Genomic DNA, 19,673 nt, shown 5'->3' on the forward strand with positions numbered 1-19,673 from the left:
GTCTGGGGGGAGGGGATAATAATCTTTCACTACTTGATAGGATCCCCATGAAAAACAAGTGATCATAGGACGACGACACTTTGTGTAAACTTGTAAGGATGCTTGGAAGAGGGACAGTGAATAAACCACTGAAGGAAATACATTTTAATTTCCCCATGAGAGTGTAAGTTGGTAACATTTGTTAACTGTGTACCATGTTCCATTCCAGGTTACATACACTGAGCAATATGATGACCAATTATATCCACAACAGCCGGGAACTGCACTAGAGACAACATTCATAATTGTTCACAGCACTTTTTCAGCACAGAACCATGGAATGTTCAGTTGTAACACAGCTCATGCACTGCTTGAAGACTGCACACTGCTTTCAGTGTTCTCAGCCACGTCAACAGGAAGTTCTTCGGCCTTTCACAGGAGCAATTCCCCAATTGTCAGTTAATTCAAACTTCCAATCACGTGTTAGTCAACCCCAGTGTGGAAAGAGGACTTCCCCTTATGCCTCGTGAAGAGCAGCAGTGCTGTTGGTGTTGTTTTGATAAAACAGCTTTAAGAGTAAAGCCCTGCTCACCTAGTCCACACACACACATTGACTGTCCACAACTGTAATGCACACTGATGTTTATGTTTCACCATACATCGCCATACCAGTACTGGCGCCTAATGTCAGGTCTTGACAATAACAATACTAAAAACACAAATATTGCAGTGCGCAGTGTGAACGTCATAAAGTCAAGTACCCATATGGTAAACTGTTTTCTGTTTCCATTGGCTCAAGTAATGCAAATTTAATCATAACTAACCTGTATTTTAAGAGCCACAAGTAAAAACACACACACTTACAAAAGTGCGGGAAGAACATGTGAACGAGATGTTTTAGTCACATGCTGTCACTAACACAGTAAGCAATTCCGTCCTATCTGTACCCACATTCTCAAGAATCAACATAAATCCACAATTGCAATGAACTTTGATAAAATGTGTTAAATGCTCTAAACACAATGTGGCTTATATATAATCATGGCAGTCACATTTTAGCTGTTTCGCTGAACCTGGTTAAAGAATGCAGCATTCTCTTCCTGCCTTCCAGCTAGTGATGAAAACAACCAAATGAAAACAATCGACTCATTCGGTTGTAGCTTTATGTGCCGGTTGAATTATTCATTCATTCTTTTAGGTGAAAATAGTCTACGAGAGCTACTGAATGGAAACAATCGAATCAGTCTGTCATAGTTTCATGTATCGGTGGGATTTATAATCATTCATTTCTTTCGCATGAAACCAGTCCCGGGGAGCAACCGAAGGAAAACAGTTTACAAAGTCCATTGGCGTTTTGAATATTATTGACCGAGTTATTCATTCTTTCCTTTCGAAATGAGAGCAGTATTTAGTTTTTCCGTCAGTTGAAGGTTGTGTTCATTTGTTAATACACTTGAAAGCACTGTTTAGTGGTTTAGCTGGCTGAATTATCCAATTATTCTTCAGAGTGAAACCAGTCTGCAGTATTTTCATTAGGTGAAGTAAAGCAGTGACCTGCAGTGCACCCCTCAGGGGTAAGCGAAAAGAAGCAATAAACACATTTGTTTCATTATGTACTGAAAGACTAATTTTTCTTTTCACAATTTAAAACTGATAAATAGATTGCTCTGAATTAAACTGTTCTATTTGCAATTAACATGTAACTAATAAAGCTTCACTGGGAGTACACTACTGAGCAAGCGTAGTTCTCTTCAGTATAAAGGAAGAAAGGAACATTGACACATTTTTGCAACTGTTATGTTTTACTGCAAATAGATAATATCCATAAATAAAATTAAAATCTGAGATAGTGCATGTGTTGCACTCTCTCCACAGCAGTGTCCTGCAACTGCCAAGGCCAGGGTCACAGCCAGTGTGGGTGGCCAGCACAGGTGCCGGCAGTGGTGCGCTTGTGCCACCTCCTCGTGCCAGCTGTGAACCTGGCCCTGACAGCTGCAGGAGAAGGCTACGGTGGCAGTGCCATGCACCCACCATAATGACATCATGGAAAAAGATGAAAAAGTATGTTAGTAAAAATCACTCAAAGCCAGAGACTGAGTGAAAACATTCATATAATGCCTGCAACTGACAGAGACTTGAGTCATTCGGTTCTCTCGCATTGAATGAAAAACCTGATCAGTGAGAGAAAACATTCATGTAACAGACACAAGTGATGGAAACTTCTTTCCGTTGATTGTATCATGTTGAGTGAAACCACTCAAAGCCAGTGAATGAGCAAAACATCCATGTTGCTAACATGTCTGCAGAGACTCGTTTCATTTGACTGAAAAAACATACTGATCGAAAAAACACTCTACTAACCAGTCGACTGTTCAAAATAGTCAGTTGTCCCATCACTACTTCCAACTACAAATTGCAGCCACTGGGCTGGACTGTTCTCAGCGCATCAAAAATAGTTACCACATTGCAAGTGGCAAAATAGGACGCAAAGCCTATCCATTAGTTTTCAAAAGTGTGAATATTGTAAAAGAGTCCTAGTGATTGGTATTGTTCCCCAAGCAAAGATGTTTTCACCAATGATTTATATCCAAGGTAATTTGTAACTAATAGAGCACTAAATGTCTCATGTTCCTTTGCAACATATAGATGATTTTTCACATAGATAGTACTGAAACTGGCACGAGTGCCCTCAATCCTAGTGTCATGAGTCCTCAAAAAGTGAAGGAGTAATTTTGACATAAGTTGAGAAACCTTGCCACAAAACCCTGCCTTATTTGATGAAAAATGGTAGGAAGAGAGCCAGATCAACTTGTTTTGCCTTTACTGCAGAAAAAATAGTATTTGAGACAAGGAGGGAAAAAAACTGGTTAAGTGCGAGTAGTACTTACATGCTGACAGTTCTGCACAAACTTTATTATGTACATAGATAGTTCATTTTTTGCCTGTTATCAATATTGGAAAGAGATCGATCTCTTAATCTTTTTATGTGATATAATTACATATCATCAGTTTTCAGATATTATCCTTTACTTGTACTGTGAAACCTTGCTTTTTGCTGAATTCCATGATTGTAGGTCAACAGGAAGTACCATATAGGATTTGATGAGTGAGTTTGGGAGTACCATATGGGTCAATCCAAATGAAGTGGTCCAATAAAATATTTTACTTTCTTTATATGAAGAGTACACGGGAAAAACCTGATAAGTCCAAAATTTCTGGGTTTTTTTTTCATAATTTAATAGACCAGCCAGTGTAGTTTTAGCTGGTTTTACAGAGCTGGTCAAAAACCTGATGAGTCAAGAGATATTCTGATATCTTGTAAGCATGTTCAGGCGAAAAACCTTATAAGTCCATGCAAAACGGGAATATCCTGACAAGTGTAGAGAATGCAACGATAAAATTTTATGACTTAATGATTCCCAGCCTGTGCAGGTCTGTTTTCACTAATGTTATCATTGTTTTATCATTGTTGCCACAGTCATTGTTGTGTATAAGTTGACCATTGTTTTTAGCTTTATGGAGTTTGTGAAGGAAGTTAGATCTAGCATTGTATTCTGTCAGTGTAAAACGAGTAAAGAAGACAGTAATTCATATACTTGCAAAGAAAACTACAGAATGTCATCAAAGAAGCCGACAAAGAAGAGGAAGAAGTATGGTCACATTAGAGATGCCTCCAAACATTTAAGGTTGCAGTCACATGAAACAGGAGGACCATGTAAGTGCAAAAACAATTGTTTAGATATTGTCAGTGATGAAAATAAAAGGAATATTATTAACATGAACCACTTTCAAAATCATGATGAAATAAACCTCTTTTTAAGTGATTTAATCAAAGTGGTCCTTGTTTAGCACAGGTGTCTGGGTAGAGAAGAGCAGGAAGCAAAGTTTCGTGATGAATCATATAAATTCAGTGTTTGTATTACCATTAATGGGAGTGTCCAAGAAGTACAAGTGCAAGCAAGCATTCATGTCGCTACATGGAATAAAGAAGGGCAAGGTAGATCATTTACTGAAGAAACTGAAATCTGCAGACCAACCTTTATGAGACGGCCAAGGGAAACACAGATCCCGCCCACAGGCTTTGAAAGATAAAACACGTGCAATAATAAGAGGGCACATTAAATCATTTAAAGGTCACAACAGCCACCACAGTTTTACGAAGTCAGAAAAAATTTACCTACCAGAGTCTTTGAATATTAAAAAACTGTTCCATATGTACAAGGAGAAGTTTCAGAACCATAATGTGTCGTATGAAACATACTGCACTATATTCGCTTCAGATATCAATATAAGTTTTGGATATTCACAATCTGATACTTGTGGCTCCTGCGATGAGTATCTAGCCAAGAAGAAAAATTTGGAGAAGGAACTGACTTTAACATCATCTGTTGAAAATAAAGTAAGGCTTCATTCCGAATTTCGATCCAATGAAATAGCCCATGAACTGCATCTCAGAAAACAAAAAGGTATTGTATGACAGGAAAAAAAAGGCAAAGATGGAATGTCAAAAAAAAAAATCCATCAAAAGTTGCAATTACGATGGACTACAGCAGAAACTTTCCTTGTCCAAATATAAAGACAAATGAATTTTATTATAAATGACAGCTCTCTGTATTTATATTCAATGTTCCTGTTTTGGCAACAAGGGACAGCTATTTTTACATGTATCCAGAGAGTACGGGCCTAAAAAGAGAAGACGAAGTTTCATTGTTCCTTCATCATTTTGTGCACAATTTTCTAAATCCAGAAGTCAGACATCTGGAAATCTTCTGTGACTCCTGCGGAGGGCAGAACAAGAATGCCACTGTGTTCAGATTCCTTCACCATCTGGTCCATACAGAAAAACGGTTGGACTATGTAAAGATGACATTCCCCATAAGACGTCATTCATACCCAGAATGTGATAAAAATATTGGTATGATAGACCAACCTCAGGAATTTCAAATTCCAAAGGACTGGTGTCAGGTTTTTTCAGAATTCACGCACTCACCCTTCGCCTTTTGTCATCATTGATGTTGAGGAGCAACCTGGGATAATCAAATGCTGGACAGAGCATCTGGATAATACAATACACAAGAAGAAACTCCCTTTCCAGTCCAGGCCAATAAGAGAATTGGAAGTCACATGGCACCATGTAGCACTGGTTTGGTATAGAGGAATCTGCAATGGAGCATACAAGCAAGCTTCGTTACTTCTTCATGGAAAGAAAGGGCGAGATTCCAGCCTGAAAGAAGGTGAGTTCAGCCTACTCTCTGCTAAATATGAAGATATAGTAATTCTTTTACAGCAATATAATTTGAAAGTTTTTTATTTATTGAAATAAGTATTTTTTAATATTAGGCACATAACTATTTAAATTAAGGGATTATGATTTTTTGGAGGTGATCTTAAAATATCTGCTGAGAAATACAGAGATTTACAAGACTTGAAAAGATTTTGCCATAGTGAAGTGCAAGTGTATTTTGGTCGTCTTTTGCATTAATCCACCATCGAAAAAGCACAGGACCTTTTATAGAAGATTATTAAATGATTATGTGAGATAATTTGTTGTAACATGAATCTGAAATCTTGTAGTTGCCTGCTGCAATATGTTATGGACTTGTCATATTTTTCCTCTGTTCAACCTGCCTTTGTAATAAAAATGCATTATATGATTGTAAATCCTATTCAGATGTGTATAATTACAGCAGTAAAAAAATGAAGAATATAACATGAAAAACTAAAATGTTATGAGCCTTGAAACCTTAAATTTCACCTCCTGAAAAAAAGAAGAATTGTGACTTATCAGGTTTTCCCCCTGGACTCTTCATATGTTATTACCCTATAATTAAGAAGTTCAGAACAGTTTTTAAAAAAACTGAAAGGCCATTTTCGTTTGTAAGCATGCGACGATGTTTCAGTTTACAGACATTAGCAAAAATATGAAAATCTCTGCACTTGTTTAAGTTACAACATTGCAACTGACATTATTGTTTCTAGAAAAGTGTCCTCTACAACATTGTCTATTACACAAAATACCCTAAATTCAAAACTAACCAGTCAAAGTGGCCTCCAAATTTGGTATCGAACTTTTCACAATCCAGTTTTTAGGCCCAAAAATAACAAACAAGGAGTGATTTCTGAGTCTGTTTTTTCCCTATAGTTACTTATCATACACTACTAGCCTCATATAGAGAAATGTTTCCTTAATTTTTTATGAATTTTTTAATTGAAAATTTTCATTTTTTGTAATATTTGGGGTTAGTTATTTCAGGTGGGACTGAATATAAAAATATGATTTTTGCACAGTCTGTACACCTATATGATAGCAACGTACTGTAAAAACTTCATCATTTATACCTGAACAAAGAATTTTTGAAAATGAGGAGCTAATTCATATTACTCTAAAACTGATCTTACAGCTGTTGCCTATTCATGTGCGGTATTGGAGGGATCAAATCAATTATTGTTGAAGTAAGGTACTGAATTACGTACAAAAAGTGGAAACATCACTGAAATTAACATTTATATTAGTTTGACATACTTAAAATAAATATTTTCAGTAAACATCCTTCAAGATGCGACTGTTCCTAAACCTGGAGGTGAATGTTAGGAACACTTATTTCTTCAGACACCTTCTGTGATATATAATAAAACCTTATTTTTGTGTTCAAGCACAGAAAGTTTCCTTAAAACATGATGTAATTTTACTGACACAATGATTGTCATAAATTTCGATTTCTGATGTTACATAGCATCGAACTAAGTTTTCTGCAATGCCAAGGAATTTGTGGAAATGCCTTGTTCCTTTTGTTGCTATACAGTTTTCAAATCTGGTTTGAAGTGTTGTTTTCATATGCAGAACCCCTTCTTCTTTCTTGATTTGAAAATAGGTAATGGCTTTAATATTATCCTTGCAAAGAAATACATGTCCTGTACTGTGAGAATTTGGTCTGTGGTTGGTCTTTGTAGGCTGGCTTTACTTCACATTTTGTTGTACCTCCTACTCCATCACATGCATTTTTATCATGGTAAGATGCAAGAAAGTGCCATTCAGCTTCCAACCCAAAGTCTACTTTGTGGTTGCACAGGTTTGAAAAATTCTTTTTGTTCTTATGCTAACACTTCCATCTGAAAAGTATATCAGCTTCTCAATGCTGGGAAAATTTTCTTGTATGTAATTTATTACAAAGTGTTGTACTCAAAGTAGTCTTTCAGATATTTTCTTCCTTTCTTCATCTGAGACCAATCTTCCTGTACTCCTTTTATTGATTTTCATTTGAGTCTGGTTTGCAGGTCTTGCAGTATTCTGGTTTTCTCTGTCATGTTTTTTAGGTCACCTACTGTAATTTGAAGTTCTTTTATATCTTCCTTATTTTCTGTTGTCCATTTAATGTTGCTCTTGCTATTCCTCAATTTTTGTATTATTTTTTTACTAATTCTGTTTTCTGGAGTTCTCATCAGATGTCCAAAGAATGAGATGTGTTTCTTCCTGATTGTGCTCATGACTGGTTCTATTTTCTTATATACTGTTTCACTTGATGCTAATCTCCAATGTCCATTTATTTTATACTGTTTATTTATACATGTCCTAATTATTATTCTTTCTATTTTTAGTATTCTGTCAATTTCTGCTGTATTAGTTGTTTTGAAGATAGTTTCAGCTGCATACACTATTTCTGGTTGTGTAACTGTTTTATAGTGTTTTAATTTTGCAACTATAGATAGGCTTTTTTTGTTGTATGTAGTTTTGGTAATGTAATTCGCGTAGTTCAGTTTTTTTAATTCTATTCTGCCATGATTGGCTTCTCATTTAGATTGTAGGTTATTATTTCGCCTAAATATTTAAATTTATCAACAATCAATTTTGATTTCCTGTCCTCCTATTGTAATTTTGTTTGCAAGTGGTGGGTCAGTTAGCATAATCTCAGGTTTTTTTTTTTTTTTTTCTCAAATGGTATTCTAAGGCCTACTTTCTATGCTATTTCTTGTAGCGATTTCACTTGTTGCCTGGCTTCTTGAACGGTGTTGGCTAGGAGAGCAAGATCAACGGCGAGTCCCAAGCAGTTCAAGCTAATATCATCTTTTGCACTTCCAATTCTTATCATCTTTGGATTGTCCTTGTACCATTCTTTCATTATGTATTCCAGTGCACAGTTGAACAGTATTGGTGATAGGCAGTCACCTTGTCTTAAGCCTGTTTTTATGAGGAATGGTTCCGAAATTTCTCCTCTAAACTTCACTTTTGATTTGGTGTTGGTTAGAGTGAGTTGTATTATTTTAATTAGTTTTGGATGGAGTCCTAGATTTCTTAAAATTTTTAATACTGAAGGTCTGTGGAGACAGTCATATGCCTTCTTAAAATTTACAAATGTTATTGCCAGAGGTTTGTTCCGTTCCTTGTAGTATGTCATAGTCAATTTTAAACTAATCTGCTCTGCACAGCTTCTCCATGGTCTAAAAACTCCCTGGTATTCCCCTAACTCCTGTCCTAATTGCTCCTTGATTCTTTCATATAGGATCTTGAATAGAATTTTGTATGTGCAATCTAGGAGAGAGATTCCTCTGCAGTTGTCTGGGTTGCTCTTATCTCCCCTTTTGTGTAGTGGGTGGATGATAGCTGTGGTCCAATGTTCGGGAAATCGTTCTGTTACTCAAATTTTTGTTAGAGCCAGTGTAAGGGGGTCTTGACTGTCTCACTTGCATATTTCCACATTTCAACAAAAACCTGATATTCTCCGCATGCCTTATAAATTTTTTTTTTTTTGCCCTTTAAGAATTTTTTCTACTTCTTGGAAAATTGGAGGGTCTAGTTTGTTAGGTTTGGTTTTTATTGGGGTATTTATGTTGATTTGTAAGGGTTCTTTGGGTTCCTCGCAAGTCAGAAGTTTGTTAAATGCTTTTGCCATGATTTCTGCATTTTCCTTGTTACTGTGTGTTGTCATTCCATCTTCATCTTTCAGTATTAGTGTAGGGGCCTCATATTGTTGTAGCTGTTTCCCAAAGATTTTATAGTAGTTCCTGGAGTTGGTTTTGTGATAATTACCTTCTATAGAGTTTATAATGTCTTTATGAAATCCTCTCAATTCTTCTAATATTTTGTGTGAATTTTTTTCTTTCATTTTTTAGGTTGATGGCATTTTCTTCAGTTTTGTGTGTTCGAAACTTTACCCATGCTTGGTGCCTATCTTCATGGAATTTGTCACACTCAGATGTCCACCATGCATGTTTCCTTTGTGGGTTCAAGGGAGCTAGATTATCTGCTGATTTTTTAAGATTAGGCACTAGTTGTTCTAGATCATCTGTTAATTTGATGGTTTGTGTTATTTGTTGGTCCTCTTCTTTAACGGAGTAAATTTGATTGTAATTTTAACCATATAATGGTCTGAGCCTGTGTCTACTCCTCAGTACTTTAACATTGTGGATCTCCTTCTGAAAATTTTTGTCCATACAGACATGGTCTAGCTGCCACTCGCCCTTCCTCCAGTCTGGATGTTTCCATGTTTACTTAGCTTCCTCTTAAAGTATGTTCATTTAGATATAAGGTTATGTTCTACAAGTCTTTGACCGTTTTTGTTTGCAAATTTATGCGGACTCCATTTTCCAATTATATCTTTATATTTCCTTTCTTTTCCCAGCTGAGCATTGAAATCTCCCAATAAGATTTTTACATTCTTTTTATTTACTCTGTTCACAGTATGTTCTAGAAGGTCCCAAAATTTATCTACCTCTCCCTTTGTTTTTGTTAGACTTTTTTTTTTTCATTTGTTGGGGCATAAGCATTTATTACTGTATAGGTTTTATTCGTTGTTTTAAAGCTTAAGAGTCACAATTCTTGATGATACTGCTTGGAAATCTGTTACTGAATCTGTTATTTTTATGTTCACTAAAAACCCTGTTCCAAACTGGGGACATTGTTTCATTGCCCTCGGTCCTGGTTTCCCATTATAAATTCTGTATCCTTGTAATTCGAATGGGTCCTCTGTGGTGTTTCTCATTTCTTGGATCCCTGTTATTAAACTTTTTTGTTTATTTAGTTCATCTGTGAGCTCCTTGATTTTTCCAGTCTGAAGTAGTGAGTTTATGTTGTGTGTTGCTATATAATTTATTTGTTCATGTTTAATCTTCTTTTTGTGTTTTAGTTTGCATTTGGATGGTTGCAAATGCTCCGATACGTTGCTGTCTTCTAGTTGACTACCCACCGAATCCACTGTAGCCTTTTTGAGCAGGACAGCGGAATTTTTTTTCCTAAAAGACCTTTCCATTTTTGACTTTCAAAGGTTGTTAACCTAAGTTGGAGCAAGCTCTGATTCACAGCTACGGTTGTTAGCCACAGAGGGTGTGTTTGGTCCGCGAGAGCTATTTTATTTCACTCAAGTCCACCAGTAAACCGGTGAGGACTTCCCTATCTGCCACCTGGGACGCGCCATGTAGGAGTATCACCTCTCCTCCTATTATGACAGCATAGTAGGTTTGTGGTGTGAATTGAATGATTATATGTAAACAAATTAATAACTGTATAATACCGAAAACTTATTGCACTAGCCATGAAAATATCAGAAAGAAACTTAACATCATTTTCAAAGTAATAACATAATTTCTGTTGTCACGGGTGTGACATGTACAAATTTCTCTCAATATTTCAGAGAATTAAGGGGTGATAATGGGTTCACTACACTTTTTGCAGTAAAAAACATTGCTTAATGAAAGTGGTGTTAATAAAAAACGCAGTTCTTTAATCGAGACCAACAGACAGATATCATCTTCAACTGAAACACTCTCTTAGCTCAACATAGTACACAATACGGAGAAACAAGACTTGTCATGTTCAAATAAAGGAATGAATACTCAACTAGCTAACTAAAGAAATATACGTAGAAATACATACTTAAATAGTCACGAAAGTAATAAAAAAAACTCAATTTCCTTTCATTTGAATCGCCAGAGAATTCAGAATTTTAACAACATTCTTTTGTAAAGAAACAACTGAAATGTCATTTTCATTAGCAAACAAGTGTTTTCTTTCTCACATTTTTTAAAAACATAACCTTGATTTCATCGGCCACACACATTGAGTGGCAATCAGCAACAAAATTATGTCCATTTCCCCTCTCACTCTGTAGCTTGGTGATAAAGGATCCAGCTTTAATTTCCTTAGTTGGATTTATGGTTGCCTGTACTTCATTTTCTGATGTTGCTTGGTTATCTTGAACATTAGACTATCCGGAATCTAAATAAACATCAGAAAATTTCAGCTGTTTCTTGGATTTAGGGATCTCCCGAAAGATTTCATATCTTTCATTTCACTGCCAGATGTTTCCACAGCTAAAGTATGGTGACTTTAGGAATAGAAATGACATCTTCTCAAAGCCTTTACTGCCATTCCTTTGTCCTGTCTACATCACTGCTTGAAAGGAAGAGAACATGAATTTAATTCAGTTTACCACTTGCATAATCTGAAAATTCCTTTGCATTATACACCACCAGTGTCCGACTTCTGATTCCTCTCCAAACAGTTCTCTTCACTGTTCCCCCTATCCCATCAACAGCCCCTTTGCTGTGCGAAGCAGCAAAGAAGTTCCACTCAATTTCAACTCCCAAACAGGACTTAGTGCAGCAGAGGTAGGACAATGTAAATTCATTTTTAAACTGTGCATTGCAGTCGTCTGAAAACAAATTATTGTAAATTTCAATTCTGTTGTTGTAGATGTGATTTGTTTCTTTCAAGAAAGCACCAAATCACAAATTTGTCATGGGAAAGATAATCACTTGCAACTGCATAAGAAGAAACAGTCTTTACACTATGCCATACACAGCATGTAAATAATGTTTATGGCTCCAATGCACAGCCTGAATTTCATCTTGTTACATTAAAGAAAAGTTCTCAGCGAAGTCAACTTGCATGGCAACATCATTCTTTGTACGCTCTTTCTTACAAGATTAAAAATATTTGGCTTGTTTTTCTCTTAGCCAGAAATGCCTTTTAAATGTTGACATCTTGTCCTCTTAAATCTTCAGTGGCTGCTTTCAGTGTTGATGTATTTTCCACCAACTTTGGCATCCCATCATTGTCCTTCCACTGCTTCCAGGACAGAATTTTATCTTTATTTTCATCACTCAACCACATGACAAGTCATGTTTGCACTTTCTGCATCACAAGTAACTTTCTGAAGCAACTATTTAGTAGAAATAGGAAAATCTGGAACCACATTTGAAATGTTTTCAGTTAGAAATTTAAAATTTGCATGGTATTTGCATATACATACATTATGAGGTGTTTCTGAAATAGGTAGTACATGGCTTGGCCTCAGTTCATAAAATGACTTTCCTAATGGAGTATCAGGGTTTGAATTCTTAAATTCGTCATAGGCCTCACCAACATATAATCATATACCACTTTTGAACATGTTCTCATTTTGCACTTCTGCAGTCTTTATCAGATTTTACATCATGAATACCAGGCGCAGCTCAACTAACATCTTGACAAAAATATTCAACTACTTTATTTCTTGTTTCAGTTTGCAAACTTCTTGAACCTTTTGGGGATATCTTAATATTTCTTTTAATGTCCGCAATGTCCAGTTCCTTAAACAGCTTTCTGACAACAGCAGTCTGTTTCCTTGGACTGTTTGGAAGTGATTTTTTTGCCTTACATACAGCTTTGCCTAATGTTTGGGAACATTTGTAAGATCCTATTCACTGGTATGGTTTGTTTCTGCCATATTTTTGTTTCCTTTCTCTACACAACCATTGCCTAGTTTTATTATTCTCTCTCTTTTTTTTTAGTAGACTGGGTTGGTTCATCAGTAGTTGCTCTCTGTTCTTCATTCTTCTCATTTTGTCATTTTCTCTCTCCTTTTTAAGTGTTCATTTTACAGTGGATCTTCCTTCATTTTGTCCTGCAGCTTTCTCATTCTTTCTGTTGGATAAGTCATTATCTGGGAATGCAAGATACATTATTTATATTTAATTCTAATGTCAGTAGACCTGTGTTTATTTGAAATCACACCAGTATAAGATTTCACAGAAACAGCTCGTTTTAAATTTTATATATTGGTATTTCATTACACTGGCATATCTTTAAATCTTAAAATTATGGAAATGGAAGAGGCTATAGATGAAATGGGAGATACGATACTGCGTGAAGAGTTTGACAGAGCACTGAAAGACCTGAGTCGAAACAAGGCCCCAGGAGTAGACAACATCCCATTAGAACTACTGGTGGCCGTGGGAGAGGCAGTCCTGACAAAACTCTAACATCTGGTGAGCAAGATGTATGAGACAGGCGAAATACCCTCAGACTTCAAGAAGAATATAATAATTCCAATCCCAAAGAAAGCAGGTGTTGACAGATGTGAGAATTACCAAACTATCAGTTTAATAAGCCACAGCTGCAAAATACTGATGCGAATTATTTACAGACAAATGGAAAAACTGGTAGAAGCCGACCTTGGGGAAGATCAGTTTGGATTCCGTAGAAATGTTGGAACACGTGAGGCAATACTGATCTTACGACTTATCTTAGAAGAAAGCAAACCTACGTTTCTAGTATTTGTAGACTTAGAGAAAGCTTTTGACAATGTTGACTGCAATACTCTTTCAAATTCTAAAGGTGGCAGGGGTAAAATACAGGGAGCGAAAGGCTATTTACAATTTGTACAGAAACCAGATGGGAGTTATAAGAGTCGAGGGGCATGAAAGAGAAGCAATGGTTGGGAAGGGAGTGAGAGAGGGTTGTAGCCTCTCCCCGATGTTATTCAATCTGTATATTGAGCAAGCAGTAAAGGAAACCAAAGTAAAATTTGGAGTAAGTATTAAAATCCAGGGAGAAGAAATAAAAACTGAGGTTCGCCGATGACATTGTAATTCTGTCAGAGACAGCAAAGGACTTGGAAGAGCAGTTGAATGGAATGGACAGTGTCTTGAGAGGAGGATATAAGATGAACATCAACAAAAGCAAAACGAAGATAGTGGAATGTAATCGAATTAAGTCGGGTGATGCTGAGGGAATTAGATTAGGAAATGAGACACTTAAAGTAGTAAAGGAGTTTTGCTATTTGGGGAGCAAAATAAGTGATGATGGTCAAAGTAGAGAGGATATAAAATGTAGACTGGCAATGGCAAGGAAAGCGTTTCTGAAGAAGAGAAATTTGTTAACATAGAGTATAAATTTAATGGTCAGGAAGTCTTTTCTGAAAGTATTTGTATGGAGTGTAGCCATGTACGGAAGTGAAACATGGACGATAAATAGTTTGGACAAGAAGAGAATAGAAGTTTTCGAAATGTGGTGCTACAGAAGAATGTTGAAGATTAGGTGGTTAGTTCATGTAACTAATGAAGAGGTATTGAATAGGATTGGGGGGAAGAGACGTTTGTGGCACAACTTGACTAGAAGGGACCGGTTTGTAGGACATGTCCGGAGGCATCAAGGGATCACAAATTTAGTACTGGAGGGCAGCGTGGAGGGTAAAAATCGTAGAGGGAGACCAAGAGATGAATACACTAAGCAGATTCAGAAGGATGTAGGTTGCAGTAGGCACCTGCACAGGATAGATTAGCATGGAGAGCTGCATCAAACTAGTCTCAGGGCTGAAAACAACATCTTTAAAAATGTGTGCATATTCTCACACCCATGATAAATATTACTGTCACACCTGTGACAACATTCCTAGATAAAATACAGTTATTTCCAAAACTTAATAGGTTTAGGAGTTAATATTTGTTCAAACAAAAAGGAAACTATATCTTCTTTTTTTGTCACAGGTGTGTGAGTAATCCCTGTCACTTTCAAAAAGAGAAAGTTTTTTTAAAAAAAGCTTACCGGAAAAAAATATTCAGCACAGGATATAAAGGAAACCTATTGTGAAACAATAAGATGCTTATTGTTGCATCGTTTCACAGACAGCATATCAGTTCAGCCAATATAATGAATCATCTTGGTGTTAATGGGGTATTGTCGACTACACTCTTTGGGATGACAATTCATAATGAATATTCTGAATACAATAAAAATGAGTTTCAAATCATTAAATTTGATATTTTGTTAGTGCATTACCATGGCTAAATATTTACTGTACTGATTTTCAAACAAATGACCGCTTGGCTCATTTCATACCGAATGAGCCATCTTTGTTCACAGTCAGATATCAATGTTGCAATTTTTACAGTATGTTGCTATCATATAGGTGTACAAACTGCAAAAATCATATTTTTATATTCAGCCCCACCTGAGAAATCTAGCCCATAAAATTCCAAAAATTCGTAAAAAATTAAGGAAATGTTTGTAAGTGGTCTTGCTCTACATGAGGCTAATACTGTATATCTTACTATAGGAAAAAATATACCCTCATAAATCTCTCCTTGTTGTTATTTTTGGGACTAAAAAGTGGCTTTTTGAAAATTTGGATACCAAACTTTGGAGGTCATTTTGACTGGTTATTTTTGAATTTAGGGTATTTTGTTCAATATTTACAATGATGTCAACTGTAGTGTTTTAGCTTAACCCAGTGCACAGATATTCAAATTTTCGCAAATGTCTCTGGACTGATTCAATCATCGCGTGCCTACAAATAAAAATGGCCGCCATCCAGTAAAGGTACAAGATAAATTATTTTAAAAAACCGTTTTGAACTTCTCAAATATAGGGCAATCACATACAAAAAAATTAAAATATTTAAAAATTGTCAAGCAACCATCACTGGATGACTTCTTATGGATTGACCCAAATATGTGATATAAATGGCCCTATCTTATGACTGCTTTGACTTAGAAGTGTATGCTTACTGTACCATCAAGGAACTATTGTCCTTAATATATAACGAATTTCAACTTGATACATCTACCCGTTCTTGTGAAAAAGGGGTTTTTAACAGTTGGATGGACAAAAATGTGATCCTACAAGGGTCCCGTTTCACCAACTGATGTACGGAACTGTAAAAGTGGCTACTCTGGGCTACGTAAAAATGAAAAAGATATCAGACTTCTCCCACACAAATCCAAAAGTGAAGATTTGGTTGGAATCATCAGACAGTTCAACACACAACATTAAGAGTTGTTTGTTCATACAGCGACAAAATTAAACACATGAATAGACTAACCCCAGGCATCCCTACTGAAACAAACAGTGAACAGGACAATTACTGGTTTCTAATGCCTTTAAAAAATTTTCTCCACAGGTAACTAATGCTATAATTTGTATACATACTTCATACAAATGAGCATTAAAAACTACCACTAGCTAAACTTAGTAATTTTCACTTCAAAAATTCTCTGCATTACACCCATCTGAAAAATACTGGAAAAAGCCACTGTAAGAAGAAGGAATGTTACAGCTTGTAAACTTTTATTATCAATATATTCTATAATACAACAACAAGATCAAATATAATGGTCAGTCTTTGAATTATTAATTGTTCCCCAAAGTTTCTTGAGTATACAACCCATATACAATTAGACTGATAAAGAAAACAGATCTAGAATCTGTGGGGACGCACAGGCTGTTCTGGATTGAACAGTTTTGGGTCCTTAAGGAATTCCACTTCTTTCAAGTAGTACGCCATCATACCTGTAAAATACATACCATTAAAAATTATTACACATAATTAAAAACACAAGCTATGTTGTTAATCCACTCTTACAGGTCCAACATTTTTTATTCTAATCTGCTGAACTGGACTTATTAACTTTATGTAAATCACCTTGTTCTTTGATTCTCATAGTCTACATCTCCGATTTCATTCAGACACTATTCTGTTGTCACTCCCAATCGTCGCTTCATATAGCACCCTTGTTTATATGTCATTGGTTCTTCATTTCTAAAAACAAAGATGAATATTTGATGCTGGGTACCCTAGTAATCAGCATTCTGTTTCTTCCTTCACTTCTTAACATATCTTTCAACAGTTTAGTCACAACACCCGCCTTATGGACACCATTTGCCTCTACATTAACTAAATAATAAAGCTGATGCATCTGCAACCAGATCAAAGACTTTATTCTCATGGCTCAGATTCTATTTCATTAATGTAGCAAGTAGTATAGAACTACCGCACGAGTGGTACTTGCTGTCATGTGCTCTAAGTAGGTTCAATGAACCTTTAAAATAGGCTGTTCCAACATCACCTGCTAAGGATGCTCATGGGCAAGGGCTGATAGTGTGGGCTACCCACCATCCAGCCACCCTACAGGCATCCTGAATGAGTGACATATCAGCGAGTCCTGGCTACTTGTGTGTGCAGTTGACTACAATCTTGAATACTACAGCCATTTGCCCACCCGTCCCCACTGCCCAACTGCTCTCTGGCAGGCTGTGAGCTGGAACAGCCTGCTCTACACCATAACTACGTAGGTGTAGCTTGTTGATATTCTTGAATATGAGGACTCATGTACCTGGCTACGATTGTGAACATGCCATCACAATTTGCACATGTAAATACTCGCAACATCACAATGCAAAATACAAACTGCATTACTAAACTACTCTAATTCTTCTACATCCCACAAACTAAAGTTGTAAGGCAGACCATCCCATGACTTTGCTAAAGAAATTTGCAGATGTCTGGGCAAGCATCAGAGATCACCATGATATTGTCAGTGTCAAGTTTTTCCTCTTGTGAGTGGTATGTTTTATCAACATAAGCTGACTGAGGGTACACTTGCACAAAACAATAACCCAAGGGAAATTTTTGTTTATTGTGTTGGTGCTGCTCTGACAGACTTATGCTGTATGCACCATCAACCAAAAAGTAGTATTTCCAGTTTTTTTCCATATAAGATATGAGGTCATGTATACATAAAAAGAACAGAAGTGGCGTTATTAACATGCATGTGTCACAGCAATAGTAATTTATCACAGTCTCAAAATTAATCATTGTACAGTCATACGAATCTGCGTAATATCTACTTCCTGATCAGCACTGTAACTGTGGATTTCTTGTCTCATATTAAAGGTTCACAAGGGTGTTTTTTTTTTTTTTTTTTTTTTTAAATAAGCAGCTCAGCTGAAAGCATTGTAAGTGTCAACTGTCAGTGTTAACTATAGATGAAGATATGTGCAATTTCTTCATGATTCGGGGGTTACAATTCCAACTGCAATCTATAACTTGTGTGACTGGAAGAGTGCACAGTATACTGTTGGGTAAATGTTACATACTGGACCAGCTTTGAATTTTTCGATATGGCACAAATATTAGGCTACACTAACAGTCAATTTGTTACAACGTTTACCTGGTTTGTACATTCGTTGTCTTCCCCAACTTTCAACCAAATTTACAACTTTCACCTAACCTAGATCTTCGGCTCTGTTACAGATCAGTCTGTCACCACAATCAAGATTTCAGGGGATGGGAGAGTGGCAGGCCATGATGACCGTGTTATACCATACTATTTGTGAAAAAAAGAGGTTTCACATCCACAATACTTTAATTAATGCGGTGCTTCCGATTGTTCAGCGGTGTTTTTGTTTACATTTTATGTACCATGATGTGTATAAAACTGAAACAACAACTAGTCTCAACATCTGAAAGCATGCCATTAACCACACCACGAAAACCTGAGCGATTGCAATCCTTTGTATTGAACATGTGAACTCCTGTGCTGCTATGGTCTCAGATCGATTACTAATACTGGTCCTTATGCGATGATAAATTCGTTGTCAATCATTAATTAGATAGAAAAATAGACAAATATCACTTCAATTGGATGCTTACCTGCATCTCGGGCTTTCTTTATTTCTGCTTCTACCTTCGCTTGTTGGTTAGAGCACAGTCGCGTGATGTGTCTGCCATAAACGCGACCTGTGTACGGCGATATAAACTGGGACAACAATTTCACGTTCTTGTAATTAGGTGTAATGTTATATTTGCACAAAACGCACAGCGTTTTGTCACGTTTATAAGGATTCTCCATATTCGAATCCGGCTGAAAATAAAAACTACTACTACTACAATTTGAAATTCCTTACATATTGCTATTTGTTAACGTCACTACTTCCCTTAAACATACCATGTCCTTTTGTCTTGCAGCTACCAGTTCATCAGGTGCATCGTAGGTGCTTTCGAAGTAGCATCTTGATGGTACTGTTTGTATTTTATACATATCTAACAACCGTTTCCACCCTGCAACAGGGCAACATTTTCTTAAATATTAAGACATTAACAAAAATTACTCAGGATCATGTCACCAGTATTTCTCGGGAGTATTACCACGCCACGGTGAACACATCTCGCACAGTTCACGTTCTCCCGACCGCCGGCAAGCTGCTACTGTAGTACTGTTTTGTTTTGGTTTCCGCTCTCTAGTTTATATCGATTTCATGCTACGACTGAAAACATCGATACGAGAACGGTCCTGCCATAGCTACTCTACGCAACTCCCAAGCCAGAGAGGTGTCTCGTGATAGTAAGTAGATTAGATTAGATCTACTTTTATTCCAATTGATCCGTAGTGAGGAGGTCCTCCAAGATGTGGAACATGTCGGAAAAAAACAATACATGACAAATATTTACAACTAAAACAAATAAGCTAATGTACCATTCCACAGGTCCCAGGTGGAATGATCGTCATTTTTTAATGGACACTATTTGAAAGAGTCATTTTACAAATACTAATGCGCTGAATTTAAAATAAAAAGGTTTTTTATTTGTTCACAAGGTAATAAACATGTAATACAACTACTATAATACTTATTTACAATGAACGCATTACTGTACTGAAAT

General features: G+C 36.3%; 1 protein-coding gene across 1 annotated transcript; it reads right to left on the minus strand.

Annotated features, from left to right (window-relative positions):
- Nucleotides 1–16,283: 16,283 nt before the first annotated feature.
- LOC126354156 (28S ribosomal protein S18c, mitochondrial) lies at nt 16,284–19,266 on the minus strand. Its single transcript, XM_050003572.1, has 4 exons — nt 19,161–19,266; nt 18,961–19,073; nt 18,666–18,876; nt 16,284–16,522 (listed from the first exon to the last, which is right to left on the minus strand). The coding sequence occupies exons 1-4, from the start codon at nt 19,177–19,179 to the stop codon at nt 16,431–16,433; spliced, it is 435 nt and encodes a 144-aa protein (XP_049859529.1). The 5' UTR covers nt 19,180–19,266; the 3' UTR covers nt 16,284–16,430.
- Between the last annotated feature and the right edge of the window lie 407 nt (nt 19,267–19,673).

Source organism: Schistocerca gregaria, chromosome 3, assembly GCF_023897955.1.
Source record: "Schistocerca gregaria isolate iqSchGreg1 chromosome 3, iqSchGreg1.2, whole genome shotgun sequence".
NCBI lineage: Eukaryota > Metazoa > Arthropoda > Insecta > Orthoptera > Acrididae > Schistocerca > Schistocerca gregaria.

Coding starts and splice junctions, on each gene's coding strand:
- LOC126354156 (XM_050003572.1), bottom strand. Junction 18,877..18,960: donor CTGCAAGACAAAAGGACATG/GTATGTTTAAGG, acceptor TTTTATTTTCAG/CCGGATTCGAATATGGAGAA. Junction 16,523..18,665: donor AAAGAAAGCCCGAGATGCAG/GTAAGCATCCAA, acceptor TGTATTTTACAG/GTATGATGGCGTACTACTTG.